A 23,656-nucleotide genomic window follows, 5' to 3' on the forward strand; every position below is an offset into this window, starting at 1 on the left:
TTGTCAAACACATAGTGATGTATAATAACTAGAATGAGCCTCTTCCTCTGCCCAAGGCATTAGTGAGGCAAATTTCTGTTTATTCGCTCTGTTTTATTAGGTCAGGTCATCAAAATGGGATTCTGTGTAAGCTTTAAATGACATCTCAATTCATCGAGTACATTCCTAATGGAATTCTATATACTTTTCCTTAGGGAAATACTTCTCTTACAGGCCCCTGTGAAGCAAAGTCATGAGCAATGTCACTAATGGGTTCAGAATATCTATTAACAAATTAAGGTTGTGTTTAATCCTTGGAGACATTGCACAAATGAAGTAAATGGACTTTTAGAGAGCATATAGTTTACCTTTAAATTTTTACATTTGGAAAAACCGAGGTGCCCAGTGATGGGAAATTTCTTGCTCAAGGCTAAATCATAAGTAACAAGTCTTAGAAAAAGTATGATTTCTTAGTTCAGTGTTGCATTGGTTGTGCCATGCCGTGAATGGGATGTGTCAGGATATTCTTTTTCACATGTAAAAGTTTTCTTGGGACTCACTGATTCTTTTTTTTTTTTTTTTAGATTTTATTTATTTATTCATGAGAGAGAGAGAGAGAGGCAGAGACACAGGCAGTGGAAGAAGCAGGTTCCATGCAGGGAGCCCGATGTGGGACTCGATCCTGGGACTCCAGGATCACTCCCTGGGCTGAAGGCAGGCACTAAACCGCTGAGCCACCCAAGAGTCCTGGGACTCACTGATTCTTTACCTGTTTGCAAAAATCATTATGCATGTGTTCCACAATAAATTCCTTAAACTTCTATTTCTTCCATCCCTATGACCATCAACAAGTCCTGTCAACACTACTCTACAGATAGATCTCACATTCAGCCACTTGCCCTGGTTCAAGTCCCAAAGTCCTTTGCTGTGATATTGCGATTTATCATGAGAAATGTGTATTGGGGCAGCCCGGGTTGCTCAGTGGTTTGGTACCACCTTCAGCCCAGGGCGTGATCCTGGAAATCTGGGATCAAGTCCCAGGTCGGGCTCCCTGCATGGAGCCTGCTTCTCTCTCTGCCTGTGTCTCTGCCTCTGTGTGTGTGTGTGTGTGTGTGTGTGTGTGTGTGTGTCTCATGAATAAATAAATAAAAAACCTTAAAAAAAGAAAAGAAATGTATATTGCAGAGGGTGGGGCAGCTGGGTGGCTCAGTAGGATAAGTGCCCAACTCTTGAGTTTAGATTCTGCTCAGGTCATGAGATCAGGGTTGTGAGATGAAGCCCTGCTTTGGGCTCCCATGCTTGGGATTCTCTCTTTCTCTTCCTCTGCCCCTCCCCCCATTCTTCTCTTAAGAAAAATGAAATATACATTTAGTCTTTTTGCTGTCATTGGCAGAGAGCTCCAAAAACCCTTGGAATTCTCCTAATTGATAAGAGCAAGAATGGTGCCCTTTGTTATGTTAATCAGGTGACTTGAGGGACTGGTTGCCTTGGAAGCCATTGGAGCATTGGAACTTCCAGTCCTTGCTCTCTCCTCCCCAACACACAAGCTTACAGGGAGGGGAGAGGTACTGGAGGTTGAATCAATCACTAATGGCCAATGATTTAATCAATTAGGCCTATGTACTGATGCCTCCATAAAAACCCAAAAGGGCAGAGTTCAGAAAGATTCTTAGTTAGTGAACACATGAAGATGCTAGGAAAGCCAAGCCTGGAGGAGGCAAGGAAGCTTGCAGCCCTTTCTCCATGCCTTGCCTTATACATCTCTTCCATCTGCCTGTTCCCTAGTTTTATCTTTTCAGGATAAATCAGTGACCAAGTGAGTAAAGGGGTTTTCTGAGTTCTGTGAGCTGCTCTGGCAAATTAATTGAACTCACTGATGGGAACCTCTGATCTAGAGCCAGTGGATCAGAAGTACAAGTCACAACCCAAGCTTAGGATTAGCATCTGAAGTACTGGTAGAGGCAGACTTGGACTCAGCCCTCGACTTGTGGAATCTGATGCTACCTCCAGGCAGATAGTGTCAGAACTGAATGGAATTATGGGACACCCAATTGGTATCCTGAGCATTGCTTGTGGGGAACCACACCTCTCTCTCTCTCTTTCTCTGACACACACACACACACACACACACACACACACAGGAATTGGTTATCAGAACACCTGTTTACCTGCCTAGTCTGCACCTGTCACTTTCCCCAGGTGAGCTCCCCACTTTTCTCCACAGCCTCCTTACCACTGTCACCCAAGTCAATTCTCTACACTGCATCCAAAGTCAGTGATCTCAAAGTGACAGTCTTCGATGAAAACACCAAATGGATTCCTTATCCCTCTTGGAATAGAATTCAAACTTGTTATGCTGACCTACAAGTCTTGATAGCATCTGATTTATGCCTATCTCCCTGACCTTATCTCTTACCACCTTCCCTCTTGCACATTGAACTAGAGGCCACCAGGTCTCTTATGGTTCCTCAGACATGCCAAGCTCATTTGCTTCTGGATCTTTACACTTGCTATTAGCTCTGCCAGAAATGCTTTCCTGTAGGTTCCACTGGTTCATTCCTTTGCTTTGTTCTGCCCCTTATTCAATTTATTTAATTAAATGTTACATCATTACAGAGAGGAGGGGGTTAGGGGAAATGGGTGAAACAGATGAAGGAGATTAAGAGGTACAAATTTCCAGTTGTGAAATAAATAAGTCATGTGACATAAAGACTTGTCAAATCACTATGTTGCACACCTGGGGCTAATGTGACATTGTGTGTCAACTACAATTCAATCCAAAATAAGTAAGTAAATGGCAGAGATGAAAAATGCAGCATAGGGAATACAGTCGATAACATTGTAGTAACTCTGTATGATGATCACACTTATCATGCTGAGCACTGAGTCATGTATAGAATTGTTGAATCAACATGTTGTATACCTGAAACAAATATAACATTGTATGTCAATTATACCTCAGTAATACATTTCAAAAGAAAAAGAGATATGCCAATTTTTAAAAAAGTTTCATCATTGGCAAGGCCTATCCTGATAACTTGATCTCAAGGAGCTACCTCTTCCTCATCAACTATTCCCTGTGACCTTACTCAACTTTAGTCTTCTCAAAACTTATCAATATGATACTTAATCATAAATTAATATATCTGTTGCTTCCAACTAAAATATAAGTCTCTGAGAACAAGAAATTTATCTATTGTGCTTGTCCTTGATGTCTGGCTTTCAGGAGCACCCAGTGTGTACGAGGACCTTTATTAGTATTATTGAATAAATCGATAAACATCATTATTTCCTTCACAATCTGGTAAAAGCAAGAGGACGGGGTGCCCGGGTGGCTCAGTTGGCTAAGCATCTGCCTTTGGCTCAGGTCATGAACTCAGGGTCCAGGATCGAGTTCTGAGTCAGGCTCCCTGTTTCTCCCTCTCCTTCTGCCCCTCCTCATGCTTATGCTCTCTCTCTATATAGCAAATAAATAAATAAAATCTTTTAAAAAATCAAGAGGACATACGCATGTATGTACACATACCAAGTGCACATACACCCACGCAAACACACAAATGTACAACCTGCTGTGGTCAGAACACACTTGAAGCGATGCACTTAATTCTAAATTGAATGTTAGAATAGATTGAATTCTAATTTAATTCTAAATTAAATGTTAGATTAGATTCTCCAATAGATTGAAGAAGCCAGGCTACTTAAAAAAAGAAGAAAGAGGAGGAGAAGGAAGAGGAGGGGAAGGAGGAAGAAGGGGAGGAGGAGGGGGAGGAGAAGAATGATTAGGAGAAAAATAAAAAAAAATCAATGAAAATCTGCTATTTGAGAGAGAAGTAAACGTCCTGGATAGAGTCAAGACAGACAGGAATTTTGGAAGAAAAATTACAGGAAAACAGCTCCATTGTAAGAAAAGATTTTCAAAAGACATAAATAACCAAAGGCAGAGAGAGCTACAATATAGAATAGTGAGTCCTGTGTCACTTTAGCAAGCACAGACCTTCCCCCCAGTGCTGAGCACAACCATGGAAGGAGTTTTAGCATTATGCAGATACTGTGGGCAGTGGCCTGAGTGGTCCTTTCCAGCCCCAGCGCACTCTAATACAGGGATTGCACCTCTGTCATCACTGTTCAGAATACTGCTGAGAGTCTTAGAAACTGCTTTCAAAAATCTATGACTTATTCCTCAGAATATATTCATTAGCAACAAACTCAAGTTTACTGAAAAAAGTGAGTGATAAAATTGGTTTATACATTTTCTATTTAAAAAAAAAAGTGGTTGTGACTGTAAATTAGCCATTTTATTTTGGCATGACTGTTTTAAAATCCATTTTCAAATAAGAATTACCATATTCTTTTGAGACATGATAGATTTGCGAAAAAAATTCTCTTCTGAGGTTCTTCTTTTGAAGAGCAAAGTTATCTGAACATGAAAATTCTGCATGCATAAAAAACCCAAACAATGAAAGATACTAAAATCCTCAAATTACATTATAATCTCACCCCTTGCATAACATTCATTAACCTCCCCAATATATGCAGAGTGCTTTAACTAACACCTCATTTTACTCTCTCATAACACATTTAATAATAACATTAGTACCACTGCTTTTATTTTTTGAATGTGTGAACTGAAAAGTCATATATGTGAAGTGGCCTTGTCCACAGTTACATAGCAAATAGAGGATGGTGTGCTCGCTTCGGCAGCACATATACAAATAGAGGATGGAGCACAGACCAGGTCCCAAACTCTGATGCCCATTCATGTTCATATTTTTTATCCAGAGTGAAAAATCTTTTTCTAGAGTGAAGACCCTCACCAACACTTCAGAATTCCAGGCCCCAACCAAGGTACATGGAAGAAATAATTCTAGGAGATTCACTTTTTATTTCCCCTCAAGTCACACTGTATAAGAAACCTCCTACTTAGCTTCCTCGTTGGACTGTTCCCACTATAAAGCACAATAAAAATGTCAAAAATTATTCCCCTCTCCCGTAATGTGGGCTTTTTCTTGCCAGTGTGTGGAAGGGAATGATGGATTTTCCATACACTTTATAAATTGTCACATCCTTGTTATTTTGTCTTCCAAAATCTATTTACATTCCATGGCTTTATGTTAAGCTTGGGTTACTAACTCACATATTTATTCTAAACTTAATTGAATTTTTATTACTCATGATAAAATTGGTGTTTTGCATTTTGCACAATATTTCTCTGCTGCGGGCTTTCATAAGGTACAATTATACTTGAATCAAGAGCCTGGGGCAATTAATTATTAATGAATGGAATAAAGATATTAATGTTTATCTGTAACAAATGAGAGGCTACATTTGCTCTCCTCAATTGTCACAGCACAGCCTGGATTTTGATGCCCATTCCTTGCCTTAGTCAGTAAAACCCAATGCCAGGACTACCATAGATAAATTATGTAATATTCAGACATTTCCAAATCAAGGTCTAAGTCAAGGTCTGTATGTATGTGCATATGTGTTATGTATATATACATACATATGTGCATGCTTACATATATACACAGATATGCATACAAACATACATACATATATATGTATATACACATCTACATGCATACAGGTGTACATACATATATATATATGTTTACACACCCATAATGCAATGATTTTTTCATCACTACTCATTTACCCTGTGAGTAGGGAGACTCACTTTTTGTCTCTTAAAGTTGAAGAAATTAAGATCAGGAGATTTTAGGTGGATTACCCAAGATCACACAAGTAGTAAGTGGGAAAACCAAGACTCAAGCCCCCATTTCACTGATCTGTTCACAAAAACCAAGTGCTCAGGGTGCCTGGGTGCCTCAGTGGTTGAGCATCTGCTTTTGGCTCCCGTCGTGATCCCGGGGTCCTGGGATGGAGTCCCACATCAGGCTCCCGACAGGAAGCCTGCTTCTCCCTCTGCCTATGTCACTGCCTCTCTCTGTGTGTCTCTCATGAATAAATAAATAAAATCTTTAAAAACACCTAAAAACAACAAGTGCTCAGAAGCTGAAAGTACTGGCCCCCACAAATTTAGGTCTGATTCTCTACCAGGCACTTTGCACATCTTATCTCATTTATTCCTCAAAACAGCCCAGCGAGGTAGATACCAGGCAACCTGTTACAAAGTCAAAAACAACAATAACAAAAATAAATAAATAAAATAAATAAATAAATAAATAAATAAATAAATAAATAAATAAATTAAAAACAGTAAGTAAAACAAAAACCTGTTTGGGGAAAAGTAAGGTAATTTGCTCATGTAACTTCCATATGGCAAAGTGGTGACTTCAATGCATGCCTTCTGATTCCTATCTCAGTTCTCCTTCAATTGTCATTCTGATGTTTTTTCTTCCTGATAAGAATAAGAAAAAAAAACTAGTGAACATTATTCACTTAAAATATAAATATCTGTTTTTATAATTGTCTACTCTCCTTTATATCACCTTCCTAACCCAGAACCCCATTAGCTGATCAAACATCATTGTATTAACTGAAGTGGAAAGAGATATACAGCAGGATGCATGAAAACCATCACCTGGCACACAATGAGTGTCTGGTAGTTGATGTTTTAAAATTCCTTTCTTGGTATGTTTCTTAAACCACATATTAGATTTTCTAATTACAGTTCCACATAATTTTAGATTAATAATTATTAAGTATCTAGAATGTATTAAATGCTTTTATATATACCATTCCATGTAATTATCTCAACAATTCTACGTGAAATGTTTTTATTCTGCTTTTGCATAAGAAACAGTGGCTTAAAGCACTCAAGTGTCTTTTGAAATCCCATAGATGGTGAAAAGTAGACCTCAGATTCAAATGCCAGTCTTCCAATTCAAGGTCCAGTGCCTCTTTATCCACTGTGTCCTCTGCAGTGCTAAAGTTAGCATGCCTTTGAATTTAGGGTGACTCACCTCTGCCACCAAGCTTTGCCCAGCTATTACGGTTCACATTGGATGTTATAAGATACCTAAGTCTGTAGGTCAGCTGCATTGCCTATCCAATTCAGATGACCTTAGGATCAAGTCTCCGGAATCTTTTCTTTCTGCATCTACACTGTTATCTGGCAGGCTCTGGAAACATGGAAGTGAAGCACCATCTTTGGGGGTCTCTGACTATTTGGAAGCTGGTCTCGATCATTATTTTGAGGAGGGCTGAGCCTTTGACTGATACGGTGGAAAAAGCCAATGCTATGGTAAGCCAAATTCAAAGGCAGGGAAAAAGACTTCGAGGTAGGCTGCTTAGTTTCATAGGACAGTGGGACAACAACACAGCAACAGGTTTTGGAAAACGAGAAGCGGTATATACAAGGTTACATGTAACATATCAGAACTGCTGGTGAATCAGAGGGAAAAGTCCTGCTTCAGTCTCACCAAGTCCTGTGAAAAGCAGGTGAGAAGCAGCACTTCATTTTCAGAACCCTGGATGATAGCAACCAATGTAGCTCTATAACCAACCGATGTAGCTCTGGCACACCAGAGGGTAATCTTCCTCTGTCAAAGCCCTGTTGTTGTTGTCCTTAGTGGGTGTCAGTTATTAACCTATCAGCTTTCTGTTCAATTCCTTCCATACTCTGTGATGCTGTGTCCGGGTCTTCATCAAATACATTTCTTTCTTACCAAGCTGTTCTCTGCCAGGTTTTTGCCAACAGGGAGTGGTAGATGGAGATTAGAAGGCAGGAGGTGGAGAAAGGATTTGATCCACTCAGTTCTGCATCCAGTTTTTGCAAGAGTGTCCAGCGACAGCTCTTGGTCAGCAAGAGGCAGTTGGTCCACTTTCCAGTTTCTTCTAGGGGTGTCAGAAATCGCCTCCATTTTGCCACATCAGACATCAAAGATATTTGTCTCAGCTGAGCAACAAACACCCTCCTCAGGGGGCTGAGTTACAGCTTCTCCTCTGAGCTTCTCAGGACCAGCACCAATGGAAAAGCTCCTTTTCTTTAGGAGTAAGGAGTCCCAGACTGTCAGCAGGCTTCTGATAACCTTAACAGCTCTGCTTTGTCTCTTCAGTCATAATGGCAGTAGCTGTTCCCTACCGTTACTCTGCGTTGACTTAGTGTTTCCTGTTGGCTTTTTGATCCTTCTGAGGCTTGATCAACCAATTCTCTACATTAAATCCTCTCAGAAAAATAACGAGTGGTGTTTGTGTTCCTGACAGGACCCTGCTTGGTTCACTGGGTTCTGCGTTACTGAGTTTGGGTTTCCACTAGAGTAGTCAGAAATGTCTTCCCCTCAGTGGGGAATGGTTTAGGGGGAGGTTCTTAAGTTCCCTTACCTCTAGTTACCTTCATTTTAAGTTTGGTCTTTGCTTCTCCACAGGGATAAGGCATATCCAGGCTGACTCAAGGTTGCACCCTGCTGGTTTAAAATAGATAGCTGGTAGCAGGTGGTGAGAAGAGGCTCTCCTGACAGGGTTCAGTGCCTGATTTGGATAAAATGCAGTGTCTGAATCATTTATAGACTAGAATTCCTTATACCAATGGGCCTTGTCCAAGCTTTCCATCATTTGATTTTATGACGCTATCACCCTGCACCTCCTTAAAAGTCTAATGGTAATTCAAGTATATTAAAACCAATTTTCTTTGAAAATTTTATGAAATTCTTGAATATAAATGAGAAATCTTTGAGAGTGGCACTCACATTCTGCCTTATGAGGAGTCTTATTCTCCTTCTTTGGTTAATGAGGACTATTGAACAAGTTAATTCAATTAGTTATTGATTGAACTGAATGCAAGAATCCAAACACTATTGTGGCAACACCTCCAAACTTAACCACCACCTCCTTCTGAAATTCACTTATACAGGAGGGGAAAATAGAGCTCATTCTGCTCACGTTCTTTCTAATGAGAAACCTAAAGTGAAGAGAGTAGGATGAAAGTCCGTTTCCCATTTCATGGGAAGGATATTGAGAAACAGCCACCAGGAACTCCAGTTTTATTATGAGAAAAGTTAGTAACATGAGGTGAATGCTCTTTTTTTTAAATAGTTGATCATTTAAAATACACTTTGCATTCATATCCATTTAAAATCCATGTTCCTAAAGAAATAATAACATGGGAGATTAAAATTAAGTGTATTTTCACATGTGATATTTATGAGGAAGTTCAATGTAAGGTAATATTCACTTATAATATTCAAGACCCCTTATAAGGGTCTTGAAAGATTTCATTAAGAGAAAGTATTCAACTTATAACCATCACTTGGTTATGAGTTTATGTGGCATTTGCTTCAATCTTGATATTTTACAGCCACTGACAAAAGCATGTTTATATTTTTGTAACGAAAGCTCTAGTCCTAACAACCTCCTTTGGTCTCAAGTATTGTTAACTCTGTCATAGGGTTACGGCTACTCATACCTCTCCTGTTCTGCTTGGCAGGAGGTTCTTTTTTGTTTTAATGAGTTTTCTCCTCTGTCTAGCAGCAATCAGAGAACAGATTCGGAACTTGGTGGGTTCCCTACCATGGCAATTCAACTCCTGCTTTATCAAATCCATACTGTTGTACCAAGAAGAAAAGTATCTGTCGCTGAAGTTAGATAAAAATCAAGAAATTCCATGTTCAGGAGAAGAAAACAAGGAAGATGTGAAGACCAACATCTCATCCTCTGTGTTGATTGACTTTTATATTTTTTAAAAACTTATTTATTTGAGAGAGAGTAAGCACTAGCATGAACACGGGGGAGGGGCAGAAGGGAGAGAAAGAGACAGGCTTCCTGCTGAACAGGGAGGGCTCAGTCCCAGGACCCCATCCAAAGGAAGATGACTAACCCCTTAACCAACTGAGCCAACCAGGTGTCCCCTTCTGTGTTGATTTGGAACTGGGATTCCTTTTAGAACCTTCCAGTTGTACTGTTCCTCACTACTGAACATCTTCATTGCTTTGAAGAAAGGGACTGTTAACTTCACATATGTGTTTGATGTCTAATACTGTTGGGGAGGGCGGGTCTGCTTTCCCAAGGGTAGCTGCATCTCAGGAGTGTGCACACCTGGGACTAAGGGTGTGGCCGAGAAATGGATCTATATAAGTGTGTGTGGGTTCTCAGGCTTGAGCTGGAGCACTTGAGCCCATGAAAGACCCCCGCAGGAGTACCCTGGCAAATGTGAGACAGTGTCTGGAGACGGAAGAGAAGGAGCAAGGGCCAGGGCTTAGAGGGCTGAAGAATCCCTCAGATTTACTCTTGACCTGAGCCTCCACATACTTGGGGTGGGTCTATCTGCCACCCTCACTATTTGTAGGTTTTCCTAATAAGCAAATGAGACACAAGACTCTCTAATCCAGCCAGTAGAAAATAATGAGCAGTGAACCAGAATGTGTTTTTCAAGGGCAAACCGGAAAAGCAAAACTTAGGACTTGTGATTTTAATGCTAATCATTGGGGAAGCAATGTGAAAAAAATCTTGGCAAATAATTTAAAAATCTAATGCATTAGTTGCTAACTCCCAAATTATACAAGCTGAGATAGGAGCAGACTGTTGTTCTAATTGAAGCCTTTCTTTAAACTTTAGAACCATTATGAAGCTAAAATCCTCTATATTGATCTATAACTGCTACCTGAAGGTACTGCAGCTGGCTTATAGGGAGGAGAGGAGTCTTATTGGTATAACATTTCACTGGGAAGTGTTTAATATAAAAGAAATATACATGTGCGCACATGTGTGTGTGTGCGCGCACGCACACACACACACACACACACACACACACACAAATAATGGGGTGGAGTTAAAAGTCCATTGGACAAAAAGCAGAAAATCCAGGGGAAGCATCTTCCACTGAGTTGTATGGATTTGGAAAACATATTTTATCTTCTGTGTTTCAGCTGCTACAATGTGCTACTTGGTAACCACAGAAAGAAGGATGGGGGTGGTAGGTTGTTGGAGAAGGTCATGGAGAGGACATGGCTGCCAGTTGACCCTTAAACTGGACCAGGCAATCAGAGACTCCTTGCCACCACCACCCCGCCCCTGCCCTTGGATTATATGCTCTGTCCACAGGTCCTGCCCTAGGAGCTGTTTGAAGGAGAGAGTAAAACGTTGTTGAAACCTTCTATACTGAATATGTGACAAAACCCAGTTAAGGCCTCTATATAAACTTTTAGGATTCTGGATGAGTGCAGAGATATATTCAGCTTGCAGCCACCCAAGACAAGCCTTGTGTATAAACTCCCTTACGTATTGAACTTGCTACCTATGGATCCAGATCCCAAGTGCTCTGCCTCTTCAGCCTTTCCTTGCCCTCTGTGTATAGGGACCAGTTTGTAACCAATAAAGGTTTAAAAACAGGGCATCCCCGGTGGCTCAGCGGAGACCCAGGATCGAGTCCCATGTCGGGCTCCCTGCATGGAGCCTGCTTCTCCCTCTGCCTGTGTCTCTGCCTCTCTCTTTCTCTGTGTGTCTCTCATGAATAAGTATATACAATCTTTAAAAAAAATAAATAGGAAGGCTGGAGTCAAGTTCTTACTCACCTGAAGCCTTCATCTTCTCACCTGAAAACTACGGGATAAGATCAGGTCTGAGATTTTATTAATGTGCACTTGAAATGGGCTGAGACATCTACCATCAATTCTGTAACAAAAATGCAGGAATGTGTGGAGCTATTTAAATAAACAAACAAACCTATTCAATTTTTCAGCAATCATTTGCAAGATTCCTGCTATTTCCTCATTGTGAACAAGTCTCCCATCTGGAAGAGCTTGAGTTCAGGAGGTTGGATATTTAAGAGAAGTTCACTGTGATGAAAAAGATGAAAGGTATGGCATGGATTTCACGGACTTTCAAAATGATGCCCAAATCACTGGCCAAAATGCCGTCAAGTTAGCGTGTATCATTTCCTAGTTACTGTCCATCTGTCAAAAACTTAAGTACCGAAAAAGGCATAACATTTGATAAGAATAGAATGCCTGTTATTTCCTTTGAAAAAAATAAATTCCTTTGTGTTGATCACAAATTATAGAATGGATAAGAAGAAATCTCCATCTAAAAATATAATGCACACCGGTGTAGTGAATCTAATACCCAGTCGGATGTCAAAGAGAGGGAAATTACCCATTGTCCTGGTTGTATGTGTCATTCCAACATCTTCACATTCTTTGTCCAGAGAAGTGAACTGCATCCACTCAAATACATTAACATCTCCTCTAGATTGTCTCATTTATAGAGAATAAGGTCTCATACCAATGCCTCGAATAACCCACATGAACTCACTGTTGAAAAGTATATGGTATATTATTACCATATACTTTGGTATATGGTATTGGAGAGTGTCAAGTTTTTCTTTCTCCAATTTTTTCCCAAGAGGCTCCATTGATCTACATTTGGCACTTTTCATGTGACCCAAATATCTACACAGAATAATGCACCAAGATGTCTGGCCAAGGTGTCCACATCCTAATCCCTAGAACCTGTAAATATGTTACCTTATATGGCAAAAAGGATTCTTTGGATGTCATTAAGTTAAGGATTTTGAGATGGAAAGACCATGCTGGATTATCTAGATGGGCCCAATATAACCACAAGGGTTGTTTTAAGGAAAACAGGGAATAAAGATGGAAGCAGAAGTTGGAGTAAAGCTATTGCTGAAAAGGATCCACGAGCCAAAGAATGTACATGACCTCTTGAAATTGGGAAAGGCAAAGAATGAGAGTCCTTTCTTTGAGCCTCTAGAAAGAACGCAGTCCTGCAGATACCTTAATAATAGCCCCGTAAGATTTATTTCAGACTTCTGACCTCCAGAACAACAGGATAAAAAGTTAGCGTTTTAAGCCATGAAATTTATAGTAATTTACCCCAGCAGCAACAGGAACTCACCCATTGCTTGATGGCCTCAGCCTGCATGCGGGATAGCAGAGTCCTAGCCCCACTTTTGAGGTTCCCCAACTAACTCTTAAGGAGTCCTCGAGGGTATAACTCATCTGTGTTCACAAACCACATCATCACCAGAGTCTTCACCATCACCCACCTCATCCTTGGTGGGCTGCCCTTGGCATCACTGGCCATCGCACTCTGTAGTTGGGGGAACCTCCGACAGTTTGCTTTTGCTTCTGCTACCATCACCATATTGATTTTGGAATGGCTGAATTGTAGCCCATGTCCGCACAGAAATTTTCCCACACTATGTTACAATGTTCATCAATAGTCATCTGAAGAGAGAGCAGAAAGGAAAAATATTCAGGGACTAACTTTTAACTGGTTACTAGGTATGATTGCTCTCAGATAACAGAATTACATGCCAATCTTACTGGTTTCCCTCAGGGTACATTCCTGCCTTACGATAAGGCTTTCCTCCCACCTAGCTCACAGCCTGTGTCTTAGTGGCGGAATGCAGTTTCCCATCACCATTGAACATGCCCCTAAATACAGACTCCTTTGCCTCTCATCCTCACTCTGAAAAGAAGTATTCCTTGATCATCTCACTCTAAGACTCATCTCCCAATTTTTCATTTCTGCTCCAAGGTCTGCCTCTCTCCAGGAATGACTGAATGGATAAGTTCTACTACCTCCAAGGGAACATTCCTTACTGAATATAGGGGAGTTTATTCTATGTTCTCAAGAGGATCATGATTTTATAACATCATATTCCAACATCTGTAAAACAGTAAAGATACAGATACAGCATCAGAGCCACTTCTTTACACACAGCTTCCAAACTAAAGAAAGAACAACTCCTGTAATGTGTAATATTTCTCAAAGTCTGAGAAATTTAGCAGTAAGTAGCATTTCACATAGAACAACAGCAGTGCACTAAGGCTAAACTTCTTCAAACTTAGCCCAGCCATGGTTTATTAAAGGCATCTATTTATGATTATTTATGGTTATAGTCTCTGTCTTATATTTGTATTTTTTTTAAGATTTTATTTATTTATTCATGACAGACACACAGAGAGGGAGAGAGAGAGAGGCAGAGACACAGGCAGAGGGAGAAGCAGGCTCCATGCAGGGAGGGAGCCCGATGTGGAACTCGATCCCGGGTCTCCAGGATCCGGCCCTGGGGTGAAGGCAGCACTAAACTGTTGAGCCACCCGGGCTGCCCTGTCTTATACCTGTAAAAGTGAATCATCTATTTGATATATATCTTGAGATATAATCAATACAAAATAAACTGCACGTTTAAAGTACGTAATTTGATATCTTTTGACATATATATATCTATAGATATAGGTATTTATAGATACAGATATATATCTCCCAAATATCTACACAGAATAATGCACCAAGATGTCTGGCCAAGGTGTCCACATCCTAATCCCTAGAACCTGTAAATATGTTACCTTATATGGCAAAAGGGATTCTTTGGGTGCCATTAAGTTAAAGATTTTGAAATGGAAAAGACCATGCCGGATTATCTAGACAATGTGGGCCAATGTAATCACAAAGGTTGTTTTAAGGAAAACAGGGGGTAAAGACAGAAGCAGAAGTTGGAGTAAAGCTATTGCTGAAAAGGATCCACGAGCCAAGGAATGTACGTGACCTCTCAATAAAGAGGTCCTCTACCTCCCTTAGACAACCACTCTTCTTTCCAAATTAGATATGGCAAGGACTAGTGAAATAATGAGTCCACTGTACCTGAACACAGGTACATCAAGAGAGATGGATCTGCTTGGCTCTAAATACAGATATCCAGCCACTGGAGAATGGGCCTTAATGGATGCCACGCTTGCAAAGATTTTACCAATCAGTATTTTACCTTCTCTGAGGTTGACAAAAAGAGAAGGTAGGGAGTGCCTGGGTGGCTCAGTCGGTTAAGCACATGCCTTCAGTTTAGGTCATAATCTCAGAGCCTGGGATCAAGCCTCACATGGTGCCTCACATGAGGCTCTCTGCTCGGGAGGGAGTCTGCTTCTCCCTCTCCCTCTGCTTTCTCTCTCTCTCTCAAATAAATAAATAAAATCTTTTAGAAAAAGAGAGAAGGTAGAGAGAGAATCCAAAGGATTTCAATACTGTCTTTTCCTAGGGAGAACTGTAATCTGCTTTCTATGGGAAGCTGGAATTGGCCCCCACAGTTGGGCTCAGCAAAGACTTTCTATTATACGTGCAGCATACTTGCACTGAATTCGTTAGGGGAGAGATGTTGGGTAGGACAGAGACAAAAGATGAAGGCAGATATTGGGGAGAGAGATTCTCTGTTGTTATCAAGATATGGGTACAAGCTTATTAAAATATGAAAAAAAATTTATGCATTAGTATTTTCCAGCTACACAGTTATGTTTTCATTTCTTTTACAGACTAAAAAAACTAAATACTTCAATAAAGAGTGAAGACAGAAGGTTCCTACTTAGCACATGCTTTTTCTGAGTTATCTTCTGGGTTAACATGGAGCTTTTCTTTAAAAACATACAGGTTAAGCCTAGCAATGAGTCAAGAAAATGTTTCTTTTTTTTCTTCTAGAAAATGAGAATATTGAAACTAAGTATTGAGGAACCGTTGTGTGCAGTCCTGCCTTCCAAGCATCAAAAACAGAATTGGCAATTAGCAGGCTTTCAGATTCTTTCATTAGAACTGTCTTTGATTACTTACCCTGATTCCCTTATCTTGTCTTTCTCTCAGTTCAATGGCAGTTAAGCTCTAAACTGCCCAAGATACCATTACATTCCACCCTGCCTTTGTTTAACTTCTGGCTGTGCCACATGTGGACTTCTGCTTTACCTCAAAACAAAATAACCTCCCCAAGATGATACTTTTCATTTTGCAGAGCAGGAAGGGAGATGGTGTGGCATGTCCTCTGCGTGTGAAATGCCTGGCTCTGGGATCCCTGGGTGGCGCAGCGGTTTGGCGCCTGCCTTTGGCCCAGGGCGCGATCCTGGAGACCCGGGATCGAATCCCACGTCGGGCTCCCGGTGCATGGAGCCTGCTTCTCCCTCTGCCTGTGTCTCTGCCTCATTCTCTCTCTCTCTCTGTGACTATCACAAATAAATGCCTGGCTCTGATCTCTACACTACCAACTAATAACTGTGACACCTTGGGCAAATAACTAGTCTGGGGCTCTGTTTCCATCATCTGTAAAATGGAAGCAATAATGAGATTTCTCTCACATAGATGTAAAGATAATTCACATAAGAGATTTGGCAATGCATGACATGTAGCAAAAATCAATGCAGGCCACTGTTTTTACTTAAATACTATCACATGAATTGATTTTTTTTTCCCTGAAAGGATTTGGTGGCAGAGCATAGATTAAATATTCCTTGAGAGTGCAAAAGGTCAGTGCCCAAGTTGAAAAGGGGAAAATTAAGTAAGTATTATCTTACTGGCATTGGCTTTTAAGGCAAAATGTAGCAGAAAAGATGATCTGTGAGCATTCTGAAAGAATGGATTATGGATTTTTCAATTACAAAACTCCAGCATCTTGCCACATAGCTTGGACATATAAGGTACTCGCTTAATGTATGCATAATTCATTAATAAATAAATGGGTCTTGGTCTAAAAATCCAGGCACCCTGCTTCTTGCTTCCAGAGACAGCTCTCCTGCTGGCAGCAAATTCCACTCCCAAGTGCAGAAGGTCGATCACTGTTCATGTTTCCAAACCCTGGCTAGGGTGGGATCTCTTCATCTGAAGCAAACTGCTTTCTTTTCTTTCCCTTCAAAAAATCCCTTTCGCGCGGTCTACTTTCAAGGCGCGGTGACAAACATCACCCGCATATTTCCCAAAGGGGCTAATGCTCACTCCCTTAGATTCTTTAAATGTTCTGAGGTCTCAACGACTCCCCTGCGGAGAGAGCCTCAAAAGCTCCCCGCGTCAGAATCTTGGGACTTTCTTCATCTGGGCCCAGATCCCTTAACGTGCTGACCCCCTGGAGTCCTTGGCCGTCTTCGGAGACCAGATCCCTTGGCCACACCTCCTTGTTAAAGCGAGTCCGCCGGTCGTTCTCCTTCTCAATCCCCAGAGGCATCAGGACCACACAGCTCCCCAAGTCTGCCCAACCCGAGACGCTCAGGCTGTTGGGCTTGGCTTCCTCCCACCTCCACCCCCTCTCCCGCCACTCTGCAAAAAAGACCCGCCAGACTCCCGGGCAGCTGGAGTCAGTTCAAGAAGCCTGGGTGCGCCGCAGTGTTACTCCTTCTGGCTCCAAGCCCTGCCCCAGCAGATGTCACACCGCCTGGAAGCCTCACTAAATGGACTCCGTGCGCATGAACGGTGGTACCCTCTTTCCTCTTCCCTCTCCACTTATCTAGCCTTCCTGCGTTCATTGGACCGAGACTCACACTGAAATGGATTCTAGACAGCAGAAATAAAAAAGTGTAAAAAAAAAAAAAATCCCCGGCGGCTTTCGTGTGTGTTTGTATTTGTTATTATGTGTGTCCATCCGCGCTTGTGCAAAATCTCCAAACGTCACAGTTGGCAACCCGGACAAGCGCGCCGAGAAACCCGAGATCTGTCCAGGGATTCCCCTCCCTGACCCTCCTCTTCTTCAGCACTCGCAAAGAGGTAGGTCTGGGGATTTCTCAAAGCGCGGCGGCGGCGACAGAGGCAATGCAAATGTTGCCGCGGTGCTTCTTTCCTTCTCTTGCTCCCAGCCCTCTTCTCGGGCGAACGGTCCCGAGCGCAAGGTTTCCTCCCAGTTTCCCGCATCTGCATTCCGAGCGGCTGCCCGCGTGCGCGTCCTTCCCCGGGTGGCGGCGAGCGGCTCTGCGCACCCGCGGCCTCCGGCCTGGGCCTGGGCCTCTGCCGCCGCGGTGGGTGGTGCTCACGCCGCCCCCACCTTCCCCCGGGGCCTCGGAGAGCCGCGCGCTGGGCGTGTGCGCGCGCGCGCGCGGAGTCGGTGGGGGAATCTCCTTCCGTGGAAGCTGCTGAGTGTCGCTGGCAGAGAGTATTCTGGAGCCCAGCAAAAGCCTCCAAAGCACTTGAGCTTCCCCGAAAGAAACACAGAATAAGAGACCGAAAAGGAGGGAAGCCCGCTCCCCGAAAGTCCGGGTTTCCAATAGTCTCGGATCCGCCCGGAGCTGAGCAGAGGCGCAGTTGGCGGCGGCCACTGCTCGCAGCCGGACTTGGAAAGACGGTTTCCCCCCCTTCGGGGAGGAGGGAGGTGAGGGACTCGCGGGCGAGAGTTGCACCGGGTCTAGGAACGCGCGGAGAGGAGAACTCTGGGGTAAGTAGTGCTCTGGCCCTGGAGAGGAAAGGGGGAAGGAGGAGGGGGGCAGGAGGGGGACGAGAGGGAGAGGGCAGGGAATGAATTATGCAAAAAAAAAAAAAAAAAAAAAAAATCTCCACTATTCCGCAGCAGAGGGAGAGCGCGGCGCAGCGCCCCGGCTGAGCCCCCCCCCCCCCCGGGTTCCCCGCGCCCGAGCTGCTGGCGCGAAGTTCTTTCCGAGGAGATGAGAAACTCCCCAATCCCGGAGGGCGACCGGGCGGCCGGGGCCCAGGCGCCCCCAGGCTGGCCCGCGGCTCCGACGCCCGGCGCTCGCCTCCCCCTTCTGGCCGCGCTCAGCCTCGGCTCCCCGGCCCGGCCTCCTGCCTCCGCCCCCGGGCGCGGGGCGGCGGGGCTGCCGCGGGGGCTGGCGGCGGCGGCGGCGGCTGCGGGGCGGGGGGGGGGACGCTCACCTGGCCGGGCCGCCCCCGCCCCCGCCTCCCCCCGCCCCCCCTTCCCTCCTCCTCCTCCTCCTCCTCCTCCCCTCCGAATCGGGCAGCGTCGGGCTCCGTAGGCGAGGAAATAACGACCCCTGCAGTTGCATTGCGGAAAATCGCGGCGGCGGCGGCGGCGGCGGCGGCGGCGTTGGCGCTAGTTGCGGGCGATGGAAGCGAGGCAACTGGGGGTTCCGGGGAGCCCAGGAAAATAGCAGAGGAACGGGAGGCGCGCGCGCGACGTGGGGAGCCCGCGGGCCCCCGACGCGCCCGGGTCCCCGGCCCCCGCCTTGGGCGCTCGGCGCCCCGCACGCGCCTCCCGAGCGGGGCTCGCAGGCGGCGGGCTGCGCGCGGACTTGGGGAGCAGGGAGGGTCGGCGGAGGCCGCCGGCGGTTTCGGGCAATAATTCCTGCCTCTCTTTTTCTGTCTCCCCTGTCTGCGGTGTCGTCTCCTCCCCCCGCCCCCCGGCAGCAGGAGGAGAGCGGCCCCGGAGCGCGGCAGCCAGCCTGTGACCATGCCCCGGTGAGGGGGGCGGACTTCGAGGGCAACTTGTCGCCGACCGCCTGGGCTTAGCGAGCGAGCTGCGAGCGCCGGGGGCGCGGAACTGTGCGGCGCGGCCCGGCGGGGGGCTGTCGTCTATGTCTTCTTGGGGCGCCAGGCGGCTCGGGGTCTCGTTTTTGCAGGAAGAGCCCGGCGCTGGTGGCTTCAGGGGGCTGCCGCCGCCGCCGCCGCTGGTGCCGTTTCCGCCCCTCGGGAGAGGCGCAGGGACCGGCGATCGCGGAGACCTCCGGGGCAGCGAGGCATCGGACATGTGTCAGCACATCTGGGGCGCACGTCCGTCGAGCCCGAGGGGAGATTTGCCGGAACAATTCAAACTGCGATATTGATCTTGGGGGTGACTGTCCCTGGCCGGCTGTCGGGTGGGAGTGCGAGTGTGCGCTCGCTCGCAAGTGTGTGCGCGTTTGTATGTGTGTGTGCCGTGTCGGGCTCTCCCCTTCCCCCCCTGTTTTCCCGTCGAGTGATGCACTTGGAATGAGAATCAGAGGATGGAAATAGTCTGGGAGGTGCTTTTTCTTCTTCAAGCCAATTTCATCGTCTGCATATCAGGTATGGGACGCGCTGGAGTCACCGGCGGGTTTGGGTTACGTTGTGCTGTTTGGAATGTGTGGGGTTTTATTGTGCGTAGACTGTCAGGTAGCCTCGCAGGGTGGGGGGGGAAGGGGGTGGCGGCAGAGACCCTCGCAGCTCTTTGGGTTTGCTGCCTTCAGAACTAAAAACCTAAGCCCAAGGGTGTGTGCGCGCGCGTGTGTGTGTGTGTGTGTGTGTGCGCGCGCGCGCTCCTGTGTGTGTCTGTGTGTCCGTGTTGTGGTTAGTGTCTGTATGGAGTCCTGGAACATTGAAGGGGCAGGGATAAGAAAGAAGAGGCAGATGGGTGTTAATTTTCAACTGCTTACCTGGCTGAGAACTCTGGCCAGGAAATCTGAGCCTTGGCACACCCCCACCCCCACCCCCATCCCCTGGCTTTCAAAGTTCCCAAACTCCGTGGTTCCTAGCTGGCAAGATGGACGCAGAGCCCTGCCCTGCTATCTGGGCACTTTCGAGAGACTGCGGGAGGATGCGGGACTAGAGAGTGCCCCCAGCAGGGACCAAAGGGATGTGGCGATCCTCCCGGCCTTGCCCAAGCACATCAGGACTGGTCTTTATGGTCTGAAACATGCTAGCACGCCCTGCTCCACAGCAAGTAAAGGCAAAACCGGCCTGCAACAACACAAATCATAAATAGCACTCTAGGTTGTAGCCTTTCTTCTTCCCAGAGGCAAGGATGTGCTAGCTCAGACTCACTGACCCCAGGCTACTTGCGCCAGTCGGTCGTTTCAGGAGCTGCTTGGTGGATGGGGTAGGGCTTGTGTCCGCCTGTGCCTGTGTCTTTGTGTTGCAGGGGTGTCTGATTTCCAGGCAGTGTGTTTGTTGGTGCAGGGGGAGCCATGAGAAAAAGCCCCAGGATCAGCAGTATTTCCAGGTTCAGTGCAGTGGCTCCTCCCACAGACCGTGTCTTACCGGTTTCCCCTCATACCTGCCATTAAGGTGCCCAGGGTAGGACCCATTTGCAGTGGTCCCCTGTGCCTGCATTCCCTCTGCAGAATTTGGGTCGCAGCCAACTTCCCAGGAAGTCAGCAGAAGAGAACAGGAACCTTGCCCCTGTGAGTAGGCACAGAGGAGCAGCAGCATTGGGGTGAAGGGCCCTGTTTCCTGCCTCCTCCTTCAGCTGGGCCAGTTCCCACCCCCAAAGCTGGAGAGGGTTCTGGATGTTAAAAATCCTTGTCTGTGCTGACCCTGGACCTACTTCCAAATACCACTGTTCAGTTTCAACTTTGTCCTCTTAGGGCAGGAATGGGGAATCGTATATTCAAAATCATTCTGTTTGGGACTTGGCCACCCAGCTAAGAATTTTGCCTTGGAAATATTTCAGAGGTACATTGTATACTTGAGAGACAATAAAAAGTACCTTAGGACCACCCCCAAATCTTCTAGTGGGACCTATTTTACCCTATCCTGCATCTGAGAAGAAAAATTTTCAGGTGACTTATAAGGGTTGATATCAATCATATGTCTAGTAGGAGTGGCTGGATAACATCCTACAAGAGCACATTTTACATATTTCTCTTCTCCGTGTCTGTTTCAAACTCTCTTGGTTTTTTTTTTTTTTTTTAAGATTTTATTTATTCATGAGAGGCACAGAGAGAGAGAGGCGGAGACACAGCAGAGAGAGAAGCAGGCTCCGTGCAGGGGGCCCGATGTGGGGCTTGATCCCGGGACTCCAGGATCACACCGTGGGTCGAAGGCAGGCGCTCAACCGCTGAGCCACCCGGGCATCCCAAACTATCTCTTGTTTCATAATATTTCACTAGTTAGAAAATAGCCCTCCCCTATCTCTCTCCACCATCATAAATAATTGGCAAAGCAGACAAGCCAGCTAAGTCCCTTTAAGATTAACAAAGGGTTAACATTCATTGAAGCTCTGGACACCCCCACCCCCACCCCGGCAGGCCCAATTTCCTTGTCCCCTGTCCCTCTCCTGCCTGTGGCCAGGTCATCACAGGGGAACCATGTGAGAATGAGTCTTTTTAGTCTCCAAAAGAGGCAGTGGTCTCCTTATCCCAGCTATACTTGATTTGGTGTATCAGTAACTAAACTATATAAACGTAAGTCTTAGGAGGGGGTTATTTCTAACCCAGAAGAGGTGCTGTAGAGTGTGTGGCCTTTCACATGTATTTACTAAATAATCATCATTGCCATGTAATGAGAGGATAAAAGTGTAAGCAAAATTGCTAGCTATTAGCTAAACACAGAAAACTAGGTTAGCGTTCCAAATGCCTAGTTAGGCTCTGCATTAATTTGCACTTTATGAAAACATTTAGGCAGAGTTGCAACATTATGTACTCTGCACTTACACATCCATAAACTTAATTTTCAAAGGCTGTTCTTTGTCCAGGGCCAAGGTGGCCTCCCTCCTAAAACAACTACTCATTCAGTGATATCCATGTATTAATTCTGATTAGTAATATAACTACAATTCATAGTTGCCACAATTTGGGAGACTTTTTTCCCCATCAAGCAGCCTTAAGAGGTGTAGTTATGCAGTGCACTAAGGTTGAATAATTGTGGCTCAGGGAGAGTTTAGTGGGTCTTTCATTTCTGTTTCTGTGATTTGCAGTTTTAATTTACTCACAACTGAGCTTTACCAAAAGGAACATAACCCTGTGATCATAGAACCTACTAAATCTTAAATTAAAAAAAATTAAAAACAAAGCACCTCTCTTCCATCTTGGGATGAATTACCCTCCCCGGTAAATGGGTACTAATTCTTCCTGAGTTACCAGGCATCAGTGATTGATGCATTGAAAGGGTTGACTTCATTACTGGAAAAGGTCAGCAAAAGTCTGCAGTGTAAACATTTTGCAGAAGGAAAATTTTGGCGGTAGATCTGGCCTCTAGTGACTGAATTTCACTTGGTAGCATAGGCTTTCAGGAATGCTCTGGTGCTTTGTGGCTTAGTGTTTTGTTAATCAAGGATTCCTACCCTTACCCCTCCCCATTGCTGCAAATTAAGTGTATCCAAAGCTTTTTCTCCTTGGGTCTGTGTGGATATATTTCTTAAAATACAGAGCCCTGGCCTTGGTATGTTTGATGGCTCTGAACTAATCCTTTGGTTGTGATGAAGCTGTCAGCATATGGGACTGGGGGTCAGCTTGACCACACTTAACTGTTGGGGATGTAGCATGTGTGCCTTCCATTTGCGAGATCGTATCCATTTTGGCTACTTAAGGACAGCACAGCTAGGTTTAAGAGGGAATGCCATGATCTGGGAGTTCTTCTGTTCCACATCAGATTCAGATGTCATTTTGCCGAAAGTGTAAGGCAGCGAAAATCTGTGAAGAGGAGAGAAGGAGAGCGAGAGGGAGGGAGGGAGGGGGAGAGAGAGAGAGAGAGAGAGAGAGAGAGAGAGAGAGAAAACCAGGATGATTTTTCCCTGTGCTAGCTAGAGCACCATTCCATTCTTACAAAAGCAGCTCAGATCAGCGAGAATGAATGCTTAGCCGCGCCAGGAGAGAATTTCCTGGTCCAAAGACAGCTGTCTGATTTAATTTCCACAACACATCCTATTTGCCTCTATGTCACTTCGCTTCTTTGTTACTTTATTCATAATAATAAGAGCAATAACAATTAGAATTATATGTTGCTTTCATTTATATTATATAACATTGCACATATTTTAATTCATCTCTTCTTAGAGTCTGTAGGATACTTTAAAGCTGAGGCAGCCAAAGCCCACAGTGCTTCAGCATACAGGATTCACATCCAGGTCTAACTGAGTCAGAATTCAATATATCATTTCCTTTTGGCTCAAGGTTTCTTTTGAATGTTTCTTTTCAGTATTTTTTTTTAGTGATGTCTCCAGATTGAACGAATGAGTTATGTTAAATAGATGAGAGTCTTAGTTTGGAAGTGGAAGTTTAGGGTGATTACAGTTCAGTACTAGAAATAAGGTAGCATTTGAGTTGTGTATGACTGTCCATCAAACAGCTGAGACTATTGCCCAGGTTTGCCACCA

The 23,656-nt window shown here is 44.7% G+C and overlaps 1 protein-coding gene across 3 annotated transcripts in view; it reads left to right on the forward strand.

Moving 5' to 3' along the window:
* The first annotated feature begins 17,321 nt into the window (after positions 1-17,321).
* The window catches only part of CA10 (carbonic anhydrase 10), a 473,876-nt gene continuing 467,541 nt past the window's right edge, over positions 17,322-23,656 (forward strand). The window contains exons 1-2 of one of the 3 annotated variants that reach the window (XM_077852675.1): positions 17,322-17,409; positions 19,015-19,650. In XM_077852675.1, coding sequence (XP_077708801.1) covers positions 19,590-19,650 — 61 coding nt within the window. In that variant the 5' untranslated portion in view covers positions 17,322-17,409; positions 19,015-19,589. Of the gene's footprint in view, positions 17,410-17,698; positions 18,071-19,014; positions 19,651-23,656 lie in introns of those variants that run through there. The other 2 variants (XM_077852674.1, XM_077852676.1) reach the window with 2 other exon arrangements.

This window comes from Canis aureus, chromosome 16, assembly GCF_053574225.1.
Source record: "Canis aureus isolate CA01 chromosome 16, VMU_Caureus_v.1.0, whole genome shotgun sequence".
NCBI lineage: Eukaryota > Metazoa > Chordata > Mammalia > Carnivora > Canidae > Canis > Canis aureus.